At 47.1% G+C, this 23,646-nt stretch overlaps 1 protein-coding gene across 2 annotated transcripts; it reads right to left on the reverse strand.

Annotated features, from left to right (window-relative positions):
• Nucleotides 1-1,380: 1,380 nt before the first annotated feature.
• Nucleotides 1,381-15,619, reverse strand: LOC106562907 (uncharacterized). 2 transcript variants are annotated; one of them, XM_082978640.1, is made up of 5 exons: nucleotides 15,426-15,619; nucleotides 10,526-10,642; nucleotides 7,660-7,726; nucleotides 2,903-4,226; nucleotides 1,381-2,665 (listed from the first exon to the last, which is right to left on the reverse strand). In XM_082978640.1, exons 1-5 carry the CDS (start codon nucleotides 15,441-15,443, stop codon nucleotides 2,515-2,517), a joined length of 1,677 nt encoding a protein of 558 aa, XP_082834766.1. In that variant the 5' UTR covers nucleotides 15,444-15,619; the 3' UTR covers nucleotides 1,381-2,514. The 2 variants fall into 2 exon arrangements, with proteins under 2 accessions (XP_082834766.1, XP_082834758.1); XM_082978632.1 differs by having other exon boundaries at nucleotides 7,660-7,729.
• Between the last annotated feature and the right edge of the window lie 8,027 nt (nucleotides 15,620-23,646).

The following is a 23,646-nucleotide window of genomic DNA, read 5'->3' on the forward strand; positions in this document are numbered from 1 at the left end:
CAGAATCCTCTCAGGTTTTTGCCTGCCATATGAGTTCTGTTATACACAGACACCATTCAAACAGTTTTAGAAACTTTAGGGTGTTTTCTATCCAAAGCCAATAATTATATGCATATTCTAATTACTGGGCAGGAGTAGTAACCAGATTAAATCGGGTACGTTTTTTATCCGGCCGTGTCAATACTGCCCCCTACCCCCAACAGGATAACTACTAATTAATAATGGATTATTGATTCATTTACCTTTACTAAATAATGATCTTATCAAACGGTTAAATAGGTCTGGACTGGGGAGACCAACCCACCTCTCCAGTCTGTCCAGTAGGACATCATATAGTGGTAAAACCAAACACTGCATTCCACAGTAAGAACCTCATACCAACGGTCAGCATGGTGGTGGTAGTGTGATGGTTTGGGGATGCTTTGCTGCCTCAGGACCTGGAGGACATGCCTTAATGAAAGGAACCATGAATTCTGCTCTGTATCAGAGAATTCTACAGGAGAATGTCAGGCCATCCATCTGTGAGGTGAAGTTGAAGTGCAGCTGGGTCATGCAGCAAGACAATGATCCAAAACACACAATCAAGTCTACATGAAAATAGCTAAAAAGCAACAAATTTGAACTTTTGGAATGGCCTAGTCAAAGCCCAGACCTAATCACAATTGAGGTGTTGTGGCAGGATTTCAAACAAGCAGTTCATGCTTCAAAACCCACATATGTCACAAGTTAAACCAGTTCTGCACGCAAGAGTGGGCCAAAATTCCTCCACAGCGATGTGAAAGACTGATCAACAACTACAGGAAGCATTTGGTTGCAGTCATCGCAGCTAAAGGTGGCAAACCGGTTATTGAGTGTAAGGGAGCAATTACATTTTCACACTGGGGAATTGGGTGTTGCATAACTGTTAAATAAATCAAATAAGTAGACTATATTTTTTTATATATATTTGTTATCTCCGGTTTCCTTTATCTAATATTAGGTTTTGGTTGAAGATCTGGTAACATTCAGTATTAAAAATATACAAAAAATAGAGAAAATCAGAAAGTGGGAAAACACTTTTTCACAGCACTGTAGGTACATTACCCACCACTAAAGACACAGACTGTAGGTACATTACCCACCACTTAAGACACAGACTGTAGGTACATTACCCACCACTAAAGACACAGACTGTAGGTACATTACCCACCACTTAAGACACAGACTGTAGGTACATTACCCACCACTTAAGACACAGACTGTAGGTACATTACCCACCACTAAAGACACACAGACTGTAGGTACATTACCCACCATTAAAGACACACAGACTGTAGGTACATTACCCACCACTAAAGATACACAGACTGTAGGTACATTACCCACCACTAAAGATGCACAGACTGTGAGACTTCATTTATTTGAATGTGCATGCAAAACATTGAACAAAAATGCAAGTGTCGCACACTCACACACACAGGGAATTAGCAGTGTAGTTACCAGACTCAGAGGGAATTAGCAGTGTAGTTATCAGACTCAGAGGGAATTAGCAGTGTAGTTACCAGACACAGAGGGAATTAGCAGTGTAGTTACCAGACACAGAGGGAATTAGCAGTGTAGTTACCAGACACAGAGGGAATTAGCAGTGTAGTTACCAGACACAGAGGGAATTAGCAGTGTAGTTACCAGACACAGAGGGAATTAGCAGTGTAGTTACCAGACACAGAGGGAATTAGCAGTGTAGTTACCAGACACAGAGGGAATTAGCAGTGTAGTTACCAGACACAGAGGGAATTAGCAGTGTAGTTACCAGACTCAGAGGGAATTAACACTGTAGTTACCAGGCTAAGAGGGAATTAACACTGTAGTTACCAGACACAGGGTGGGATCTGTGGAGGAGAAACAGGAGGGTCACAAACAGACTGTCTGGTCCAGTCTCCATTATTCCTGAAAGAGACAATTGGTCTAACAAATAAACATCAATTATAAAGATCAGAACCAGATATCAACCAGTAGACCAGCATCTTATTAATTATCACTATGCTATTATTGAGATCACTGCTCTGTCAATCTAGGTATTCGTTTTTTAAGAGTAATGGAAAATAAAAGGTTTAATATAACCCACTTAATGTTATTGATAAATATTAATTTAACAAGAGAGAGCAGAGGTCATCCTGGGTGGTTGGGATGATCATTGGTTGTAAGTGTCTGTAACACCTGACATTCACAGAGTACAAAACCACACATTCATTCAGAGAAACAGTAAATTGATGTAAGACCACTGGGGGAACGAGGCAGATGGCTGGAGCTAAGTGTGGATCAGTCTTAGACCTCAACCACTGGAGGAACGAGGCAGATGGCTGGAGGTAAGTGTGGATCAGTCTCAGACCTCAACCACTGTGTCACAACATAAATACATCAATACATTCAGAACAAAATACTATTTCAGCATATTCCTGATTATCAACATATTGACTTGGCATTAATGTTCAAACTGGCTTTGAAGCGGAGAAGTCTTCTGTGTTTGTGTGTGTATCACTCTAGCAGTGTACCAGAGCCAGCGGCTGGTGTGAGGGTGATGGGGAACATTAGGACCTTAGCCTTCATGAAGGACAGGTCAGCCAGCCCACAGATCACCCTGGCTGCCTCCTCACTCAGCTGGTCCTCCTCATCCCTATGGGGTTTCCTGACACAAACACACACAACACATTAAGATGGGAAAAACACAGAGGCCACATTTGATTGCAGGTGAGTTTACTCTCTTTCCATGCAAAGCTCTTTCAGACCTGGCAAAGCACGATATAAATCCAATCGATTATGCTTGATTATCAATTGTTGATCCCTACGTGTGTCTCTGTGTGTGTGTGTGTGTGTGTGTGTGTGTGTGTGTGTGTGTGTGTGTGTGTGTGTGTGTCAGTCTGACCTGGTGGAGGTAGTGGTGTTCTCCATAGTAGACATGAGGTGGTTCTGGGTGTCTGACCAGTCTGACCTGGTGGAGGTAGTGGTGTTCTCCATAGTAGACATGAGGTGGTTCTGGGTGTCTGACCAGTCTGACCTGGTGGAGGTAGTGGTGTTCTCCATAGTAGACATGAGGTGGTTCAGGGTGTCTGACCAGTCTGACCTGGTGGAGGTAGTGGTGTTCTCCATAGTAGACATGAGGTGGTTCAGGGTGTCTGACCAGGTGGAGTTAGTGGTGTTCTCCATAGTAGACATGAGGTGGTTCAGGGTGTCTGACCAGGTGGAGATAGTGGTGTTCTCCATAGTAGACATGAGGTGGTTCTGGGTGTCTGACCAGTCTGACCTGGTGGAGATAGTGGTGTTCTCCATAGTAGACATGAGGTGGTTCTGGGTGTCTGACCAGTCTGACCTGGTGGAGGTAGTGGTGTTCTCCATAGTAGACATGAGGTGGTTCTGGGTGTCTGACCAGTCTGACCTGGTGGAGGTAGTGGTGTTCTCCATAGTAGACATGAGGTGGTTCTGGGTGTCTGACCAGTCTGACCTGGTGGAGGTAGTGGTGTTCTCCATAGTAGACATGAGGTGGTTCTGGGTGTCTGACCAGTCTGACCTGGTGGAGGTAGTGGTGTTCTCCATAGTAGACATGAGGTGGTTCTGGGTGTCTGACCAGTCTGACCTGGTGGAGGTAGTGGTGTTCTCCATAGTAGACATGAGGTGGTTCTGGGTGTCTGACCAGTCTGACCTGGTGGAGGTAGTGGTGTTCTCCATAGTAGACATGAGGTGGTTCTGGGTGTCTGACCAGTCTGACCTGGTGGAGGTAGTGGTGTTCTCCATAGTAGACATGAGGTGGTTCTGGGTGTCTGACCAGTCTGACCTGGTGGAGGTAGTGGTGTTCTCCATAGTAGACATGAGGTGGTTCTGGGTGTCTGACCAGTCTGACCTGGTGGAGGTAGTGGTGTTCTCCATAGTAGACATGAGGTGGTTCAGGGTGTCTGACCAGTCTGACCTGGTGGAGGTAGTGGTGTTCTCCATAGTAGACATGAGGTGGTTCAGGTTGTCTGACCAGTCTGACCTGGTGGAGGTAGTGGTGTTCTCCATAGTAGACATGAGGTGGTTCTGGGTGTCTGACCAGTTTGACCTGGTGGAGGTAGTGGTGTTCTCCATAGTAGACATGAGGTGGTTCTGGGTGTCTGACCAGGTGGAGTTAGTGGTGTTCTCCATAGTAGACATGAGGTGGTTCAAGGTGTCTACTAGACGGCTGCTTGTGTCACTGTCTAGCTCTGTATCCACCACTTCACACACACACACACACACACACACAGACGAAACATTTACATACACACAATACGTATGTACACACATTGTACCGACACTGTAGTAACTCTGTAATTACACTGCCCACCAATGTGACTTCCATGTTCATGGATACCAATGTAAACTTGTTTAGTGTGCGCATATCAATGTTCATTTCGTCAACAAAAAGTGACAATATTTGTCAAACACCTATTTTTCAGGGGTAATTGTGTGTATGTTTGCATGCGTGAGAGGCCCAAAGATATGAAGATTCAGCCCTGAGGGACCTCTGCTCTCTACAGCGACTAGAGGGAGGGAGGTGAAGGGGGTACATAGAACCAGGGTGAAGATGCCCCTAGTTGTATCTTCACCTAATGGTTCAGGTTTGGGGGAGGGGAAGCTGATCCTAGATCTGTACTGAGGGGAAACTTCACCCCAGACTGTTATATACTGTACACCTGTGTTTCTCAATCCCTCATCTGTCTATGAACTTCTGGAAGTTAGTTAGCTGATGCTAATACAAGTAGCCCTCACATTCTGGACTGTGTTTAGAGTTCAAAACAAAAAGACAACCATAGCACTTCTGTCTTTGGTCCAAATCAAGGTGTAAAAACTACTAGCAAGTGGCGAAGAAACCATCAAGCGTTTGGTCCTTCAACACAGTGGGTGTCAGTATAGAGCTGGAATAAAAATCTACAGAACAGAGGAAAGCAGCATAGAGTTGGATAGAGTGCTCTTCCTTACATCTTTGCCAAACTGGCTTCAGAGACAGCATGGGCAGCAATATTGAGGGCTTCTCCATTTTACCTCAACTAGTAAATTGGCATTCGGTAAACAAACTGAAAGGGTTTGTATACTGCCTCCTGGAGTGTGTTGTCTGAACAGGCATTAAGGCCAAGGTGGGTGATTTACTGCCATACCCAGGTATGGAATGTTTGCTCAGGAGTATAATTCATTGACAGATCCTTCTTGCTGATCTGGATGGAATTCTGTGATCCTTATTTATCCTATAGAAATTCCCACCCAGTTGACTGCTTCCTAATTGTGAACGGCCTCAATGCCACTGCCCATGTTGAACCAGGATGTGTTACATCTATCCATGTCTATGGAGGAAAGTAGTCAGTGCAGTGAAAGAACAGCCAGTGAAAACCAAGAGGCAGGACAGCTCAGATAGGTGTAATATATTAGAAAGAGGTTTATTCACGTATTTACAACAGTGTTTATTGCAACCACACTGAAAGAACCTTAAAACACATCATTGGTTGGGGGAATCTAAAAATAAATATAAAAACATATACAAGCTAAATCAAAATGTATTTTTTATATATATCACAGTGACTGTAAAGATCAGTTTACTGAATATATATGTCCACTTTATTTTACAAAGAAACTGAAAAGTAAAGATACAGAAGAATATAAGAAAACACAGAATAGCAGCTTAAACAGAAAACAGTAAGAGAATCCTGGCTTTCTCTATCCTGGGTACCAGTAAGAGGATCCTGGCTTTCTCTATCCTGGGTACCAGTAAGAGGATCCTGGCTTTCTCTATCCTGGGTACAAGTAAGAGGATCCTGGCTTTCTCTATCCTGGGTACCAGTAAGAGGATCCTGGCTTTCTCTATCCTGGGTACCAGTAAGAGGATCCTGGCTTTCTCTATCCTGGGTACCAGTAAGAGGATCCTGGCTTTCTCTATCCTGGGTACCAGTAAGAGGATCCTGGCTTTCTCTATCCTGGGTACCAGTAAGTGGATCCTGGCTTTCTCTATCCTGGGTACCAGTAAGAGGATCCTGGCATTCTCTATCCTGGGTACCAGTAAGAAGATCCTGGCTTTCTCTATCCTGGGTACTAGTAAGAGGATCCTGGCTTGCTCTGGTCTGGATACCAGTCTGTTTGTGCTAATATTCCACTCCATGTCATGCCAAACATCATTTTTGGCATAAGACAAATTACAAGGAGTGGAATGTTAGTACAGAACAGGTCTGGATTTCAGGCTTTTTCACATGAGCTTATTTCTACTACAACCAAAATGCAGCTACTGGGGGGATTCCCTTTAGGCTATGGCCACACATTCATCTATATGGCTTGACTTGTCTTTGCCCCATTCCATCCACTAATACTGAAAGAACTCTCACCCAGTGCAATAAGAAACAGTGTTTGGATCAATGATGAAGGGTAACAACATGTGAGAAACCTCATCAGCATCACTCTATACAGGGCAGATGAGGTAGCCGGTTAAGTTAGACGTATATAGAGAGAGAGTCTTGGGATTCCATAGTATAAGCTACAATTAAAGGGAAAGACTGTCATGAAAATGAGTAGTACCATCTAGAGGGAGAGGGGGGAGAGAGGGGGAGTGATAGAGACTATGTTCCAAAGTCCACACTTGCATACCACTTACTTAGAATGCATGTCCAACACATTGCTTCATTATAAATGGTAGTCTAGTATGTCCAACACATTGCTTCATTATAAATTGTAGTCTAGTATGCCCAACACATTGCTTCATTATAAATGGTAGTCTAGTATGTCCAACACATTGCTTCATTATAAATGGTAGTCTAGTATGTCCAACACATTGCTTCATTATAAATGGTAGTCTAGTATGTCCAACACATTGCTTCATTATAAATGGTAGTCTAGTATGTCCAACACATTGCTTCATTATAAATGGTAGTCTAGTATGTCCAACACATTGCTTCATTATAAATGGTAGTCTAGTATGTCCAACACATTGCTTCATTATAAATGGTAGTCTAGTATGTCCAACACATTGCTTCATTATAAATGGTAGTCTAGTATGTCCAACACATTGCTTCATTATAAATGGTAGTCTAGTATGTCCAACACATTGCTTCAGTATAAATGGTAGTCTAGTATGTCCAACACATTGCTTCATTATAAATGGTAGTCTAGTATGCCCAACACATTGCTTCATTATAAATGGTAGTCTAGTATGTCCAACACATTGCTTCAGTATAAATGGTAGTCTAGTATGCCCAACACATTGCTTCATTATAAATGGTAGTCTAGTATGTCCAACACATTGCTTCATTATAAATGGTAGTCTAGTATGTCCAACACATTGCTTCAGTATAAATGGTAGTCTAGTATGTCCAACACATTGCTTCATTATAAATGGTAGTCTAGTATGCCCAACACATTGCTTCATTATAGGTGGTAGTCTAGTACGTCCAACACATTGCTTCATTATAAATGGTAGTCTAGTATGTCCAACACATTGCTTCATTATAAATGGTAGTCTAGTATGTCCAACACATTGCTTCAGTATAAATGGTAGTCTAGTATGCTGGTGTGGACATTGGAACCAAAGAGAGAAACAGGAGTCAGGTAGCAGCAGAGTCGGAGGGGGAGAGTGTGTACAGCAGCATCACCTCTGGCCCTGTAGGTAGGGGGCTCAGTGGGAGGACGTACCATCCAGACGGTTGACGCCAAGGCCACTGCTGCTCCAGTCAAACTGGGACCAAGGCTGGGGGGCCCCCTGCTGGCGGAAGGAACAAACTGTAGTGAGGCTCAGTAGTGTGCCCTCTATTCAACAAAGTCTCTTGAAGGCCCATACTCACAAAAGCACATCAGACAAAGGAGTGCTGATCTAGAATCAGGTCCCCCTGGTTCTTGTTATCTTATTGATTATTAGTTAAAAGACTAGACTGATCCTAGATAAGCACTCCTACTCCGAGACACTTTGTGAATATGGCCAGTTCTTAGTGATGGATTGAGGACAGCACAGAGGAATTGGGAGTTAGTTAGTCCAGGATATTGTCATTATCCTCCTAATGCTAAAGTTAGGATCTGCGGTAAGGACATCTGATCCTAGGTCAGAGTTTAGGGTTAACTTCATTATCAAGGGAGTACAAAATATAGTACCCAATGTTGCCCTGTTTGTGTTGGGTATACTATGTGAGTCACCGGCTGTCTGGAGACTTTCCCAACTGTCACATCCTAGTCAGACTGTCTGGAAACATTACCAACAGTCACATCCTAGTCAGACTGTCTGGAAACATTACCAAATGTCACATCCTAGTCAGACTGTCTGGAAACATTACCAACAGTCACATCCTTGTAGGACTGTCTGGAAACATTACCAACAGTCACATCCTTGTAGGACTGTCTGGAAACATTACCAACAGTCACATCCTTGTAGGACTGTCTGGAAACATTACCAACTGTCACATCCTTGTAGGACTGTCTGGAAACATTACCAACTGTCACATCCTAGTCAGACTGTCTGGAGACATTACCAACAGTCACATCCTAGTCAGACTGTCTGGAAACATTACCAACAGTCACATCCTAGTCAGACTGTCTGGAAACATTACCAACTGTCACATCCTAGTCAGACCGTCTGGAAACATTACCAACTGTCACATCCTAGTCAGACCGTCTGGAAACATTACCAACTGTCACATCCTAGTCAGACCGTCTGGAAACATTACCAACTGTCACATCCTAGTCAGACCGTCTGGAAACATTACCAACAGTCACATCCTTGCCTCTTCTGTCCTGAATTCAAGGAAATAACTATTCTTATCAAAATTCATTGGAAGAGAGGATCCAAGGTCCCTCCTCTCAGACCTCCTCCTCCTCCAATGAGCATTGAGAAAGGGGTGAGGGATTGAGCAAACAAAGACGGAGGAGAGTTTAACCTGTTGGGGTTAGGGGGCAGTATTTGCACGGCCGGATAAAAAACATACCCGATTTAATCTGGTTACTACTCCTGCCCAGTAACTAGAATATGCATATAATTGTTTGATTTGGATAAAAAACACCCTAAAGTTTCTAAAACTGTTTGAATGGTGTCTGAGTATAACAGAACTCATATGGCAGGCAAAAACCTGAGAAGATTCTGTACAGGAAGTGCCCTCTCTGACCATTCCTTGTGCTTCTTGACTCTCTTTATTGAAAACTTAGGAACTTTGCTGTAACGTGACACTTCCTACGGCTCCCATAGGCTCTCAGAACCCGGGAAAAAGCTGAATGATGTCTTTGCAGCCCCTGGCTGAAAAACATTAGTGCCTTTGGTAAGTGGTCTATTAGAGTACAATGAGACTGAGGCGCATGCACGAGGCGACCCATGTTTTTATTTTCTGTCATTGAACTAAAACACGGTTTCCCGGTCGGAATATTATCGCTTTTTCACGAGAAAAATGGCATAAAAATTGATTTTAAACAGCGGTTGACATGCTTCGAAGTACGGTAATGGAATATTTAGAATTTTTTGGTCACGAAACGCGTCGGGCGCTTCACCCTTCTTTACACTTCGGATAGTGTCTTGAACGCACAATCAAAACAGAGGATATTTGAACATAACTATGGATTATTTTGAACCAAACCAACATTTGTTATTGAAGTAGAAGTCCTGGGAGTGCATTCTGACGAAGAACACCAAAGGTAATAACATTTTTCTTATAGTAAATCTGACTTTGGTGAGGGCTAAACTTGGTGGGTGTCTAAATAGCTAGCCCTGTGATGCCGGGCTATCTACTCAGAATATTGCAAAATGTGCTTACACCGAAAAGCTATTTTAAAATCGGACATAGCGAGTGCATAGAGGAGTTCTGTATCTATAATTCTTAAAATAATTTTTATGTTTTTTGTGAACGTTTATCGTGAGTAATTTAGTAAATTCACCGGAAGTTTGCGGGGGGTATGCTAGTTCTGAACATCACATGCTAATGTAAAAAGCTGGTTTTTGATATAAATATGAACTTGATTGAACAAAACATGCATGTATTGTATAACATAATGTCTTAGGGTTGTCATCTGATGAAGATCAAAGGTTAGTGCTGCATTTAGCTGTGGTTTGGGTTTATGTGACATTATATGCTAGCTTGAAAAATGGGTGTCTGATTATTTCTGGCTGGGTACTCTGCTGACATAATCTAATGTTTTGCTTTCGTTGTAAAGCCTTTTTGAAATCGGACAGTGTGGTTAGATTAACGAGAGTCTTGTGTTTAAAATGGTGTAAAATAGTCATATGTTTGAGAAATTGAAGTAATAGCATTTCTAAGGTATTTGAAAATCGCGCCACAGGATTCCACTGGCTGTTACGTAGGTGGGACGATTTCGTTCCACCTACCCTAGAGAGGTTAACAGCTGGTAACATGTTCACACACAGCCGTGGTGTGCCTGTTGCTCCGGGGTGAAGTTTCCCCTAGGTACAGATCTAGGATCTGCTTCACCTACCCCAATTCTAACTGTAACCATTAGGAGGGAAAATGGTAAAAACTGACCCCATATCAGCATCTAGGACAACTTCACCCTACACCTGTTTCTGTACCTGTATTGACGAGGTGGTGGTGGTTTCCTGTGACCCAGGAAGTGCTAGTGCTGTGGCAGCAGTCTTCTCCGCAGCTGAAGCTGGTCTCAGCGGCTCTTTGGTGGGCTCTAACATTCCCTGATAGAGAGAGGAGAGAGGGACAGGGGGAGAGGGCGAGAGAGAGGGAGGAGAGAGGGGGGTGACGGGAGAGAGAGAGAGAGAGAGATGGGAGATGTCATTCCAATCTCCTTTGCATTAGCGTAGCCTCTTCTGTAGCCTGTCAACTATGTGTCTGTCTATCCCCGTTCTCTCCCCTCTGCACAGGCCATACAAACGCTTCACACCGCGTGGCCGCTGCCACTCTAACCTGCTGGTCCCAGCGCGCATGACCCACGTGGAGTTCCAGGTCTCCGGCAGCCTCTGGAACTGCCGGTCTGCGGCCAACAAGGCAGAGTTCATCTCAGCCTATGCTACCCTCCAGTCCCTCGACTTCTTGGCGCTGACGGAAACATGGATTACCACAGATAACACTGCTACTCCTACTGCTCTCTCCTCGTCTGCCCACGTGTTCTCGCACACCCCGAGAGCTTCTGGTCAGCGGGGTGGTGGCACTGGGATTCTCATCTCTCCCAAGTGGACATTCTCTCTTTCTCCCCTGACCCATCTGTCTATCACCTCCTTTGAATTCCATGCTGTCACAGTTACCAGCCCTTTCAAGCTTAACATCCTTATAATTTATCGCCCTCCAGGTTCCCTTGGAGAGTTCATCAATGAGCTTGACGCCTTGATAAGTTCCTTTCCTGAGGATGGCTCACCTCTCACAGTTCTGGGTGACTTTAACCTCCCCACATCTACCTTTGACTCATTCCTCTCTGCCTCCTTCTTTCCACTCCTCTACTCTTTTGACTACACCCTCTCACCTTCCCCCCCTACTCACAAGGCAGGCAATACGCTTGACCTCATCTTTACTAGATGCTGTTCTTCCACTAATCTCATTGCAACTCCCCTCCAAGTCTCCGACCACTACCTTGTATCCTTTTCCCTCTCGCTCTCATCCAACACTTCTCACTCTGCCCCTACTCAGATGGTATTGCGCCGTCCCAACCTTCGCTCTCTCCCCCGCTACTCTCTCCTCTTCCATCCTATCATCTCTTCCCTCTGCTCAAACCTTCTCCTACCTATCTCCTGATTCTGCCTCCTCAACCCTCCTCTCCTCCCTTTCTGCATCCTTTGACTCTCTATGTCCCCTATCCTCCAGGCCGGCTCGGTCCTCCCCTCCTGCTCCGTGGCTCGACGACTCATTGCGAGCTCACAGAACAGGGCTCCGGGCAGCCGAGCGGAAATGAAGGAAAACTCGCCTCCCTGCGGACCTGGCATCCTTTCACTCCCTCCTCTCTACATTTTCATCTTCTGTCTCTGCTGCTAAAGCCACTTTCTACCACTCTAAATTCCAAGCATCTGCCTCTAACCCTAGGAAGCTCTTTACCACCTTCTCCTCCCTCCTGAATCCTCCTCCCCCTCCTCCCTCTCTGCGGATGACTTCGTCAACCATTTTGAAAAGAAGGTCGACGACATCCGATCCTCGTTTGCTAAGTCAAACGACACCGCTGGTCCTGCTCACACTGCCCTACCCTGTGCTTTGACCTCTTTCTCCCCTCTCTCTCCAGATGAAATCTCGCGTCTTGTGACGGCCGGCCGCCCAACAACCTGCCCGCTTGACCCTATCCCCTCCTCTCTTTTCCAGACCATTTCCGGACACCTTCTCCCTTACCTCACCTCACTCATCAACTCATCCTTGACCGCTGGCTACGTTCCTTCCGTCTTCAAGAGAGCGAGAGTTGCACCCCTTCTGAAAAAACCTACACTCGATCCCTCCGATGTCAACAACTACAGACCAGTATCCCTTCTTTCTTTTCTCTCCAAAACTCTTGAACGTGCCGTCCTTGGCCAGCTCTCCTGCTATCTCTCTCAGAATGACCTTCTTGATCCAAATCAGTCAGGTTTCAAGACTGGTCATTCAACTGAGACTGCTCTTCTCTGAGTCACGGAGGCGCTCCGCACTGCTAAAGCTAAATCTCTCTCCTCTGCTCTCATCCTTCTAGACCTATCGGCTGCCTTTGATACTGTGAACCATCAGATCCTCCTCTCCACCTTCTCCAAGTTGGGCATCTCCGGCGCATCTACCAGGTGGCGTGGCGAGAATCTGTCTCCGCACCACGTGCTCTCACCACTGGTGTCCCCCAGGGCTCTGTTCTAGGCCCTCTCCTATTCTCGCTATACACCAAGTCACTTGGCTCTGTCATATCCTCACATGGTCTCTCCTATCATTGCTATGCAGACGACACACAATTAATCTTCTCCTTTCCCCCTTCTGATAACCAGGTGGTGAATCGCATCTCTGCATGTCTGGCAGACATATCAGTGTGGATGACGGCTCACCACCTCAAGCTGAACCTCGGCAAGACGGAGCTGCTCTTCCTCCCGGGGAAGGACTGCCCGTTCCATGATCTCGCATTCACGGTTGACAACTCCATTGTGTCCTCCTCCCAGAGTGCTAAGAACCTTGGCGTGACCCTGGACAACACCCTGTCGTTCTCCACTAACATCAAGGCGGTGACCCGATCCTGTAGGTTCATGCTCTACAACATTCGCAGAGTACGACCCTGCCTCACACAGGAAGCGGCGCAGGTCCTAATCCAGGCACTTGTCATCTCCGTCTGGATTACTGCAACTCGCTGTTGGCTGGGCTCCCTGCCTGTGCCATTAAACCCCTACAACTCATCCAGAACGCCGCAGCCCGTCTGGTGTTCAACCTTCCCAAGCTCTCTCACGTCACCCCGCTCCTCCGCTCTCTCCACTGGCTTCCAGTTGAAGCTCGCATCCGCTACAAGACCATGGTGCTTGCCTACGGAGCTGTGAGGGGAACGGCACCTCCGTACCTTCAGGCTCTGATCAGGCCCTACACCCAAACAAGGGCAGTGCGTTCATCCACCTCTGGCCTGCTCGCCTCCCTACCTCTGAGGAAGCACAGTTCCCGCTCAGCCCAGTCAAAACTGTTGCTCTGGCACCCCAATGGTGGAACAAGCTCCCTCACGATGCCAGGACAGCGGAGTCAATCACCACCTTCCGGAGACACCTGAAACCCCACCTCTTTAAGGAATACCTAGGATAGGATAAAGTAATCCTTATATGCACTATTGTAAAGTGGTTGTTCCACTGGATATCATAAGGTGATTGCACCAATTTGTAAGTCGCTCTGGATAAGAGCGTCTGCTAAATGACTTAACCTGTTAGGGCTAGGGGGCAGTATTTGCACGGCTGGATAAAAAAAATTTACCCGATTTAATCTGGTTACTAATCCTACCCAGTAACTAGACTATGCATATACTTATTATATATGGATAGAAAACACTCTAAAGTTTCTAAAACTGTTTGAATGGTGTCTGTGAGTATAACAGAACTCATTTGGCAGGCAAAACCCTGAGACATTTTCTGACAGGAAGTGGATACCTGATGTGTTGTATTACCTTTAAACCTATGCCATTGAAAAACACAGGGGCTGAGGAATATTTTGGCACTTCCTATTGCTTCCACTAGATGTCACCAGCCTTTACAAAGTGTTTTGAGTCTTCTGGAGGGAGATCTGACCGAACAAGAGCCATGGAACGATGATGGCCCATTAGACACCTGGCGCGCGAGTTCATGTTGGGTACCCTCGTTCCAATACGTTATAAAAGAGTATGCATTCGTCCACCTTGAATATTATTCATGTTCTGGTTAAAAAAGGCCCTAATGATTTATGCTATACAACGTTTGACATGTTTGAACGAACGTAAATATATTTTTTCCCCTCGTTCATGAAGTGAAGTCCGGCGGGCTTAGATCATGTGCTAACAAGACGGAGATTTTTGGACATAAATGATGAGCTTTTTTGAACAAAACTACATTCGTTATGGACCTGTGATACCTGGAAGTGACATCTGATGAAGAGAATCAAAGGTAATGGATTATTTACATAGTATTTTCGATTTTAGATCTCCCCAACATGACGACTAGTCTGTATCGCAACGCGTATTTTTCTGGGCGCAGTGCTCAGATTATTGCAAAGTGTGATTTCCCAGTAAGGTTATTTTTAAATCTGGCAAGTTGATTGCGTTCAAGAGATGTAAATCTATAATTCTTTAAATGACAATATAATATTTTACCAATGTTTTCTAATTTTAATTATTTAATTTGTGATGCTGACTTGACTGCCGGTTATTGGAGGGAAACGATTTCCTCAACATCAATGCCATAGTAAAACGCTGTTTTTGGATATAAATATGAACTTGATAGAACTAAAAATGCATGCATTGTCTAACATAATGTCCTAGGAGTGTCATCTGATGGAGATTGTAAAAGGTTAGTGCATCATTTTAGCTGGTTTTATGGTTTTGGTGACCCTGTCTTTGAATTGACAAAACATTACACACAACTCTTGTAAATGTACTGTCCTAACATACTCTAAATTTATGCTTTCGCCGTAAAACCTTTTTGAAATCGTAAAACGTGGTTAGATTAAGGAGATGTTTATCTTTCAAAGGGTGTAAAATAGTTGTATGTTTGAAAAATTTCAATTTTGACATTTATTTGGATTCAAATTTGCCGCTCTTGAAATGCACCTGCTGTTGATGGAGTGCACCACGGGGGGGACGCCTGCGTCCCACCTAGCCCATAGAGGTTAAATGCAAATGTAAATGTAATTCACTGAGCTCTATACATGTAGATGTTATAAAGTCATGTGAAATGACATCCATCCATTTTCTTACTGTTTGTTTACATCTGCTGTTATTCTGTTGAGGTGGCTGTGGCTCACTCTGCTATGCATGGAGCCATTCACATAATTACAGAGTGTAGCTTTAAACTGAAAAGAGGCCGTTACCATGTTCCTGGTGTCCATCCCCAGACAGCGGAGCAGGGCCCTGTTGCTATGGGAACCGCCCCAATAGAACCCCAGGCATCGTGGAGGTCCTGAGGCTGCCGCCACACACCCCTAGGAACCCTGGCTAAAGCAAAACAAGGAGGCGGTCACATACAGCAGAGTAGTGCTTTGGCCAGCCTCCAATGCTATCTGCTGTTATTCCACTGAACCACCATCATCATCATTGTTTTAATCATCTTCATCACTAGAGGTTCTCTCACCAGTGTGTAGTGTGGTTGAGCCCCTTCGTCTCCTCTTCCACAGGCTGGGTGTCTAGAGTCTCTAGCAAAGCCCTGAGGCTGAGTACCTTCAATACCTCCACCCCACTGTCCTCCTCCACCCCCGTCCCCTCCCCCTCCATCTCCTCCCCCTCCAGCCCAGTCTCCTCCCCCTCCTGATCCAGTTCTGGGACTGCCACTGCAGGGAAGCTGGTCTGCAGGACTCTCTGTAGCCGGATAGACATGGAGGCCTGAATGGGAGAGACAAGGCTTGTTTGAGATCTACTACAGTGCAGTCTACTACATTGTAATCAAACACAATTAATGGGAAAGATTTTTAAACTAACTATTTCCATCTACCTGATTTTGAAGCGAACTGAAGACTGGCAGGAACTGTCATTTTCCATTTGTTTTGTCTTTGTCACGTTCGTGTGGAGAGATGGACCAAGGCGCAGTGTGATTAAAGTTCCACATCTTTTAATAAAGTGAAACTTTCAAACAAAACAAGAAACAAACAACGAATCATGACATCAGTGGTGCTACGTGGAATAACTCAAAACAATATCCCACAAAGCAGGTGAAAACAGGGAACCCTTAAGTATGATCCCCAATTAGAGACAACGATAATCAGCTACCTCTAATTTGGAACCATACTCAATCCTAAAACATAGAAACAAAATGACTAGAACACCCCCCCTAGTCACGCTCTGACCTAAACACCATTGTTACGGATACAGGTTTCCTGTGTATGTATCCTATGTGTGTGTTTCTTGTCGCTCCTTCTCTCCTTCTCCCCTCACAGGTGACAATCATCATTCCCCCAATCAGTCATCAATCAGTCCCCAAACAGAAGACACCTGCTCCTCTTCCCTCACCCAATCACAGCCCCTTTCCCTTAAACCCAGTCAGTTGTTTTCTCCCCAGATCAATATTTGTGTTTCCTCTCTCTCTCTTTCTCTCTCTCGATCGCTTTTATTTTGCAACTACATGTCACTTTGTCCATTCCACCTGTGAGTATTGTTTTTGTTGGTGGGAAAAGGGGCTACCAAGACTAGTCGCCCATGGGCATACATTACCCGTAGGAATACTTTGTCTAAGTACCCTAGTTAGAACTGGGTGGACCACCCACTGAATTTTTGGTTAGTTAGCTAACTGTTATTGAAGTAAGCTAGTCTAGTTTATGGGTGTTTTGGATTATTGTTTCTTTGCTTGGGTCCAGCTCAGCCCCTTTTCTCACACCCCATTACCGTGTGTTTAAAATAAACCCTGAGTGTTTGACGGTAGATTAGTGTTTTCTCTGGTTTTTGTTCTCTGTTACTTGTCACTATTATAATTTGCAGGAGTTATGTTACGGATCTCGTATCCATCCCCCCTAGACTGCAGGACCAAAAGGGATTCGTAACAATCATGGAGAACCAAAGGCTCTCCATGGTCAGGGCGTGACAGTTTTACACACCTGGTTTAAATTCCCCAATTACATGTTCTTTATTTAACCCTCTGTTTTCAACATGGTTTTTGTGCGTGTTTGTTTTATGTAGTTCGGTCCGTTTGTGTGGGCTTGGTATATCTACATGTATTTGATGATTTTAAGTAAAGTTACTTTTATTACTCATCTCTGCTGTCCTGCGCCTGACTCCTCTGCACCAACTACACCCAGACCATGACAGAAACACGCACCACGAAATGGAGTCAGCAGGAGCAGACAACCCCCCTTTCGATGTCGAGGAGCATGTCCAGCAGCATGCGATCATGTTGCAACATCTCGGCACCGCCATAGATCGCGTGCTGCAGACAATGGACCGATGGGAGAGAGGAGGAGTTCTGTCAGCGCCTCCACCGGCACCACTACAACAGCCACCACCGTTCACCCCTCCTTCACCTGGTCCCAGTGGAATTCGGCTCGCGCTCCCGAGGGAGTATGATGGGACAGCTGCCGGATGCCAGTGGTTCCTACTCCAGCTGGAACTCTACCTGGCGACCGTCCACCCGGCTCCTTCGGGACGTGAGAGCGTGTCCGCCCTCGTCTCCTGTCTCTCAGGGAAAGCCCTGGAGTGGGCCAACACCGTATGGGGAGAAGGAGAAGCGGTGTTGGACCATTACGCGGAGTTCACCTGTCGTCTTTTTTTTTCAACCACCCGCCTGAGGGTGAACGTCTGTTCCACTTGAGGCAGGGGACGAGGAGCGCACAGGTGTTCGCTTTGGACTTCCGGACCCTGGCTGCCAGCGCAGGATGGTACGACAGGGCCCTGAACGATCACTACCGGTGCAGTCTGCACGAGGACATCCGTCGGGAGTTGGCCTGCAGGGATACCACTCTGACTTTTGACCAGCTGGTGGACCTGTCCATCCGGCTGGATAACCTGTTGGCTACCCGCGGACGTCTGGATCGGGGCCTGTCAGTTCCATCCCCCAGCACCACCGCTCCGACGCCCATGGAGCTGGGAGGTGCTGCGCTTAGGACGACCGGAGGAGGGGCCTTCCCTGTACCATCTGTGGACGCAGAGGGCACTGCTGGTCGGTGCTGGGGAGATTCCTCTGGAAGTCGAGACAGCAGGCAGGGCACTCTCGTGTCACCCCAGGTGAGTCGGCACCAGGCTCATTCAGAGCCCCCTGTTGCTCACATGTTTTTGTTAATACATTTTCCTGAGTTTTCACCGCATTCCCAGCATAAGGCACTCGTAGATTCAAGCGCAGCTGGGAATTTTATTGACAGAGCATTTTCCCGTAGTTTAGGGATCCCCATTGTTCCTGTGGATATGCCATTCTCTGTGCACGCCCTACATAGTCGACCATTGGGGTCGGGGTTAATTAGGGAGGCCACCGCTCCACTGGGCATGGTTACGCAGGAGGGTCACAGGGAGAGAATTTGTTTTTTCCTTATTGATTCTCCTGCGTTTCCCGTGGTGCTGGGCATACCCTGGTTGGCCTGTCATGACCCCAATATTTCGTGGCAACAGAGGGCTCTCAAGGGGTGGTCACAAAAGTGTTTAGGGGTTTCCGGCGACGCAACTACGGTGGAAAGTCCAGACCAGGTCTCCACCGTGCACATCCCCTCTGAATATGCCGATTTGGCTCTCGCCTCCTGTAAGAAGAAGGCGACTCAATTACCACCTCATCGACGGGGGGGGTTGTGTGATAAATCTCCTGGTAGACGCAGCACTTCGCAGGAGTCACGTGTATCCCCTGTCACAGGAGAGACGGCGGCTATGGAAACATATGTCTCCGAATCCCTGGGGCAGGGGTACATTCGGCCCTCCACTTCGCCTGCCTCTTTGAGTTTCTTTTTTGTGAAGAAGGATGGTGGTCTGCGCCCGTGCATTGACTATCGAGGTATCAACCAGATCACTGTGAGGGACAGCTACCCGCTGCCTCTCATAGCCAGTGTGATAGAGTCGATGCACAGGGCGCGCTTTTTCACAAAATTGGATCTCAGGAGCACTTACAACCTGGTGCGTATCCGGGAGGGGGACGAATGAAAGACGGCATTTAGTACCACCTCAGGGCACTATGAATACCTCGTCATGCCATACGGGTTGATGAATGCTCCATCAGTCTTCCAGGCATTTGTAGACGAGATTTTCCGGGACATGCAGGGTGTAGTGGTGTATATCGACGACATTCTGATATACTCCGCTACACGTGCCGAGCATGTGTCCCTGGTGCGCAGGGTGCTTGGTCGACTGTTGGAGCATGACCTGTACGTCAAGGCTGAGAAATGTTTGTTCTTCCAACAGTCCATCTCCTTCCTAGGGTTCCGCATTTCCACTTCAGGGGTGGCGATGGAGAGTGACCGCATTTCAGCCGTGCGTAATTGGCCAACTCCCACCACGGTAAAGGAAGTGCAGCGGTTTCTAGGGTTTGCCAACTACTACCGGAGGTTTATCCGGGGCTTTGGTCAGGTAGCGGCTCCCATTACCTCACTGCTGAAAGGGGACTAGTGTGACTGCAGTGGTCGCCTGAGGCGGACAGGGCTTTTGGTCACCTGAAGGCTCTGTTTACCTCAGCTCCCGTGCAGGCTCATCCGGATCCCTTTTTGGCGTTCATAGTGGAGGTGGACGCGTCCGAGGCTGGGATAGGAGCCGTGCTCTCGGGTACGCCACCAAAGCTCCGCCCCTGTGCTTTCTTTTCGAAGAAGCTCAGCCCGGCGGAACAAAACTATGATGTGGGAAACCGGGAGCTGTTGGCTGTTGTCAGGGCTCTGAAGGCGTGGAGACATTGGCTTGAGGGGGCAAAACACACTTTTCTCATCTGGACTGACCACCGCAATCTGGAATACATCCGGGCGGCGAGGAGACTGAACCCTCGCCAGGCAAGGTGGGCCATGTTCTTTACCCATTTTGTTTTCACCCTGTCCTACAGACCAGGTTCCCAGAATGCTAAGGCAGATGCACTGTCCTGGATGTATGACACAGAGGAGCGGTCCATGGATCACACTCCCATACTTCCGGCCTCTTGCCTGGTGGCACCGGTGGTGTGGGAGCTGGACGCGGACATTGAGCAGGCGTTACGTACAGAGCCCACTCCTCCCCAGTGTCCAGCTGGGCGTCTGTACATTCTGTCTGCTGTCCGCGACCGTTTGATCTATTGGGCCCACACGCCACCCTCCTCTGGTCATCCTGGCATCGGTTGGACGGTGTTACGGGAATTTTCGAATCCCAATGCTAATAATTACCAATCAATAAGCCTTGACTAATCCCCAAGGTTTATAAGACACTGGGTTAATAATAATTAGGCAAGGACTCAGCTTTCTGCAAAAGGTCTGTACAGTTTATTCAGAGAACGTTCTAAAGTCAAAAATAAGGACTCAGTCCTTTTATAATCCACACACATATTCCTATCTTTAGACCACTCCCTTCTCAAACAACCAGTACTTTTCCACTCGCCACAAAGAACCATAAAGTTTACCACATTCTTCAAGGCTTTCACCTCCCCTCCCCCTTTATGACCCTCTTGGTTTGAAACCTTTCCAATGTTTTTCTTTTACCTAATATACAACTTCACTCAGTTTACATCCCTACTAAAGAATATAACCTCAAAGTTTTACAATCCTAACCGATCTCCCCATATCCTGGTTTTTATCTTCCCATGATTCTCAAACCTATCACCCTATCCTATAATTTCAGAGTGAAACAGTTAAGTCATTATCCAAGCACATACAAATTATTCTAACAGACGGTGCGTTGTCTTAGTGGGAAGTACTGGTGGTCCACCTTGGCCAAGGATGTGAGGGTTTATGTTTCCTCCTGCTCGGTGGGCGCCCAGTGCAAGGCTCCTAGGCACTTGCCCAGAGGGAAGTTACAGCCCTTACCCATTCCGCAACGGCCGTGGTCGCACCTATCGGTGGATTTCCTCACGGATCTTCCTCCCTCACAGGGTAATACCACGATCCTGGTCGTTGTGGAACGGTTCTCTAAGTCCTGCAGTCTCCTTCCTTTGCCTGGTATCCCTACGGCCCTAGAGACTGCTGAGGCCCTGTTTACACACGTCTTCCGGCACTATGGGGTGCCTGAGGATATAGTGTCTGATCGAGGTCCCCAGTTCACGTCAAGGGTCTGGAGGGCGTTCATGGAACGTCTGGGGGTCTCGGTCAGCCTTACCTTGGGCTTTCACCCCGAGAGTAACGGGCAGGTGGAGAGTGTAAACCAGGATGTGTGTAGGTTTCTGCGATCTTATTGCCAGGCCGGGGCAGTGGGCGGCGTTCATCCCCTGGGCAGAGATGGCCCAAAACTCGCTTCGCCACTCCTCCACTAACCTCTTTCCCTTCCAGTGTGTACTGGGGTATCAGCCGGTTCTGGCACCTTGGCATCAGAGCCAGATCGAGGCTCCTGAGGTGGACAAATGGATGAAGCGCTCGGAGGAGACCTGGGATGCTGCCCATGTGCACCTGCAACGGGCCGTGAGGCGTCAGAAGGCGAGCACCGATCGCCACCGGGTCTGGCGTTCGACCCGAAACCTGCCCCTCCGCCTGCCCTGCCAGAAGCTGGGTCGGCGGTTTGTGGGGCCATTCAAAGTCCTGAGGAGACTGAACGAGGTTTGCTACAGGTTACAGCTTCCCCCAGATTACCGTATTAACCCCTCGTTCCATGTGTCTCTCCTCCAGCCGGTGGTGGCTGGTCCACTCCAGGAGTCTGAGGTGCGGGAGTCTCCTCCACCCCCTCCGGACATCGAGGGGGCCGCAGCGTATGCTGTTCGAGCCATACTGGACTCAAGGCATCGGGCGAGGGGCCTTCAGTACCTCATGGAGTGGGAGGGGTACGGTCCGGAGGAGAGATGCTGGGTGCCGGTGGAGGACGTTTTGGACCCTTCGTTGTTGCGGGAGTTCCACCATCTCCATCCAGATCGCCCTGCGCCTCATCCTCTGGGTCGTCCCTGAGGTCAGTGTCGACGCGTCGCTGGAGCCGCACGTCGGGGGGATACTGTCACGACTTCCACCGAAGTCGGTCCCTCTCCTTGTTCGGGCGGCGTTCGGCGGTCGACGTCACCGGCCTTCTAGCCTTCGTCGATCCACTTTTCATTTTCCATTTGTTTTGCCTTTGTTTTACACACCTGCTTTCAATTCCCCAATTACATGCTCTTTATTTAACCCTCTGTTTTCAACATGGTTTTTTGTGCGTGTTTGTTTTATGTAGTTTGGTCCGTTTGTGTGGGCTTGGTATATCTACATGTATTTGATGATTTTGAGTAAAGTTACTTTTATTACTCATCTCTGCTGTCCTGCACCTGACTCCTTTGCACCAGCTACACCCAGACCATTACAAGTCCCAAATGGCACCTTACTCCCTATTTCGTCAAATCAAATGTTATTTGTCATGCGCCGAATACAACAGGTGTAGACCTTAAAGTGAAATGCTTACGTACAAGCCCTTAACCAACAATGCAGTTAAAAAAAGTGAAGTAAAAAAGTAAAAAAATAAAAGTAACAAATAATTAAAGAGCAGCAGTAAAATAACAATAGCGATGCTATATACAGGGGTTACCGATACAGCGTCAATGTGCGGGGGCACTGGTTAGTTGAGGAAATTGAGGTTATATATACATGTTGAGTTAAAGTGACCATGCATAGATAATAAACAGAGAGTAGCAGCGGGGGGGGGGGGGGCAATGCAAATAGTCTGGGTAGCCATTTGATTAGCTGTTCAGGAGTCTTATGACTTGGGGTAGAAGCTGTTAAGTCTTTTGGACCAAGACTTGGCACTACGGTACTGCTTGCCGTGCGGTAGCGGAGAGAACAGTCTATGACTAGGGTGGCTGGAGTTTGACAATTTTTAGGGCCTTCCTCTGACACCACCTGGTATGGAGGTCCTAGATGGCAGGAAGCTTGGCCCCAGTGATGTACTGGGCTGTTTGCACTACCCTCTGTAGTGCCTTGCGGTCATACCAGGCAGTGATGCAACCAGTCAGGATGCTCTCGATGGTGCAGCTGTAAAGCTTTTTAAGGATCTGAGGCCCCATGCCAAATCTTTTCAGTCTCCTGAGGGGGAATAGGCTTTGTCGTGCCCTCTTCACGACTGTCTTGGTGTGTTTGGACCATGACAGTTTGTTGGTGATGTGGACACCAAGGAACTTGAAGCTCTCAACCTGCTCCACTACAGCCCCATCGATGAGAATGGGGGCGTGCTCGGTCCTTGTTTTCCTGTAGTCCACAATTATCTCCTTTGTCTTGATCGTGTTGAGGGAGAGGTTGTTGTCCTGGCACCACATGGCCAGTTTCCTGACCACCTCCCTATAGGCTGTCTCATTGTTGTTGGTGATCAGGCCTACCACTGTTGTGTCATCTGCAAACTTAATGATGGTGTTGTAGTTGTGCCTGGCCATGCAGTCATGAGTGAACAGGATGTACAGGAGGGGACTGAGCACGCACCCCTGAGGGGTCCCCGTGTTGAGGATCAGTGTGGCAGATGTGTTGTTACCTACCCTTACCACCTGGAGCCAGCCCGTCAGGAAGTCCAGGATCCAGTTGCAGA

The sequence above is a fragment of the Salmo salar genome, chromosome 01 (assembly GCF_965601325.2).
Source record: "Salmo salar chromosome 01, fSalSal1, whole genome shotgun sequence".
NCBI lineage: Eukaryota > Metazoa > Chordata > Actinopteri > Salmoniformes > Salmonidae > Salmo > Salmo salar.

Bases quoted from the DNA above. Each gene is read 5' to 3' on its own strand.
- LOC106562907 (XM_082978632.1), bottom strand. The intron at 7,730-10,525 runs GTACAGAAACAG...TCCTTCCGCCAG, and splicing joins CCACCACCTCGTCAATACAG to CAGGGGGCCCCCCAGCCTTG. The intron at 4,227-7,659 runs GTACGTCCTCCC...GTGTGTGTGAAG, and splicing joins TGGCGTCAACCGTCTGGATG to TGGTGGATACAGAGCTAGAC.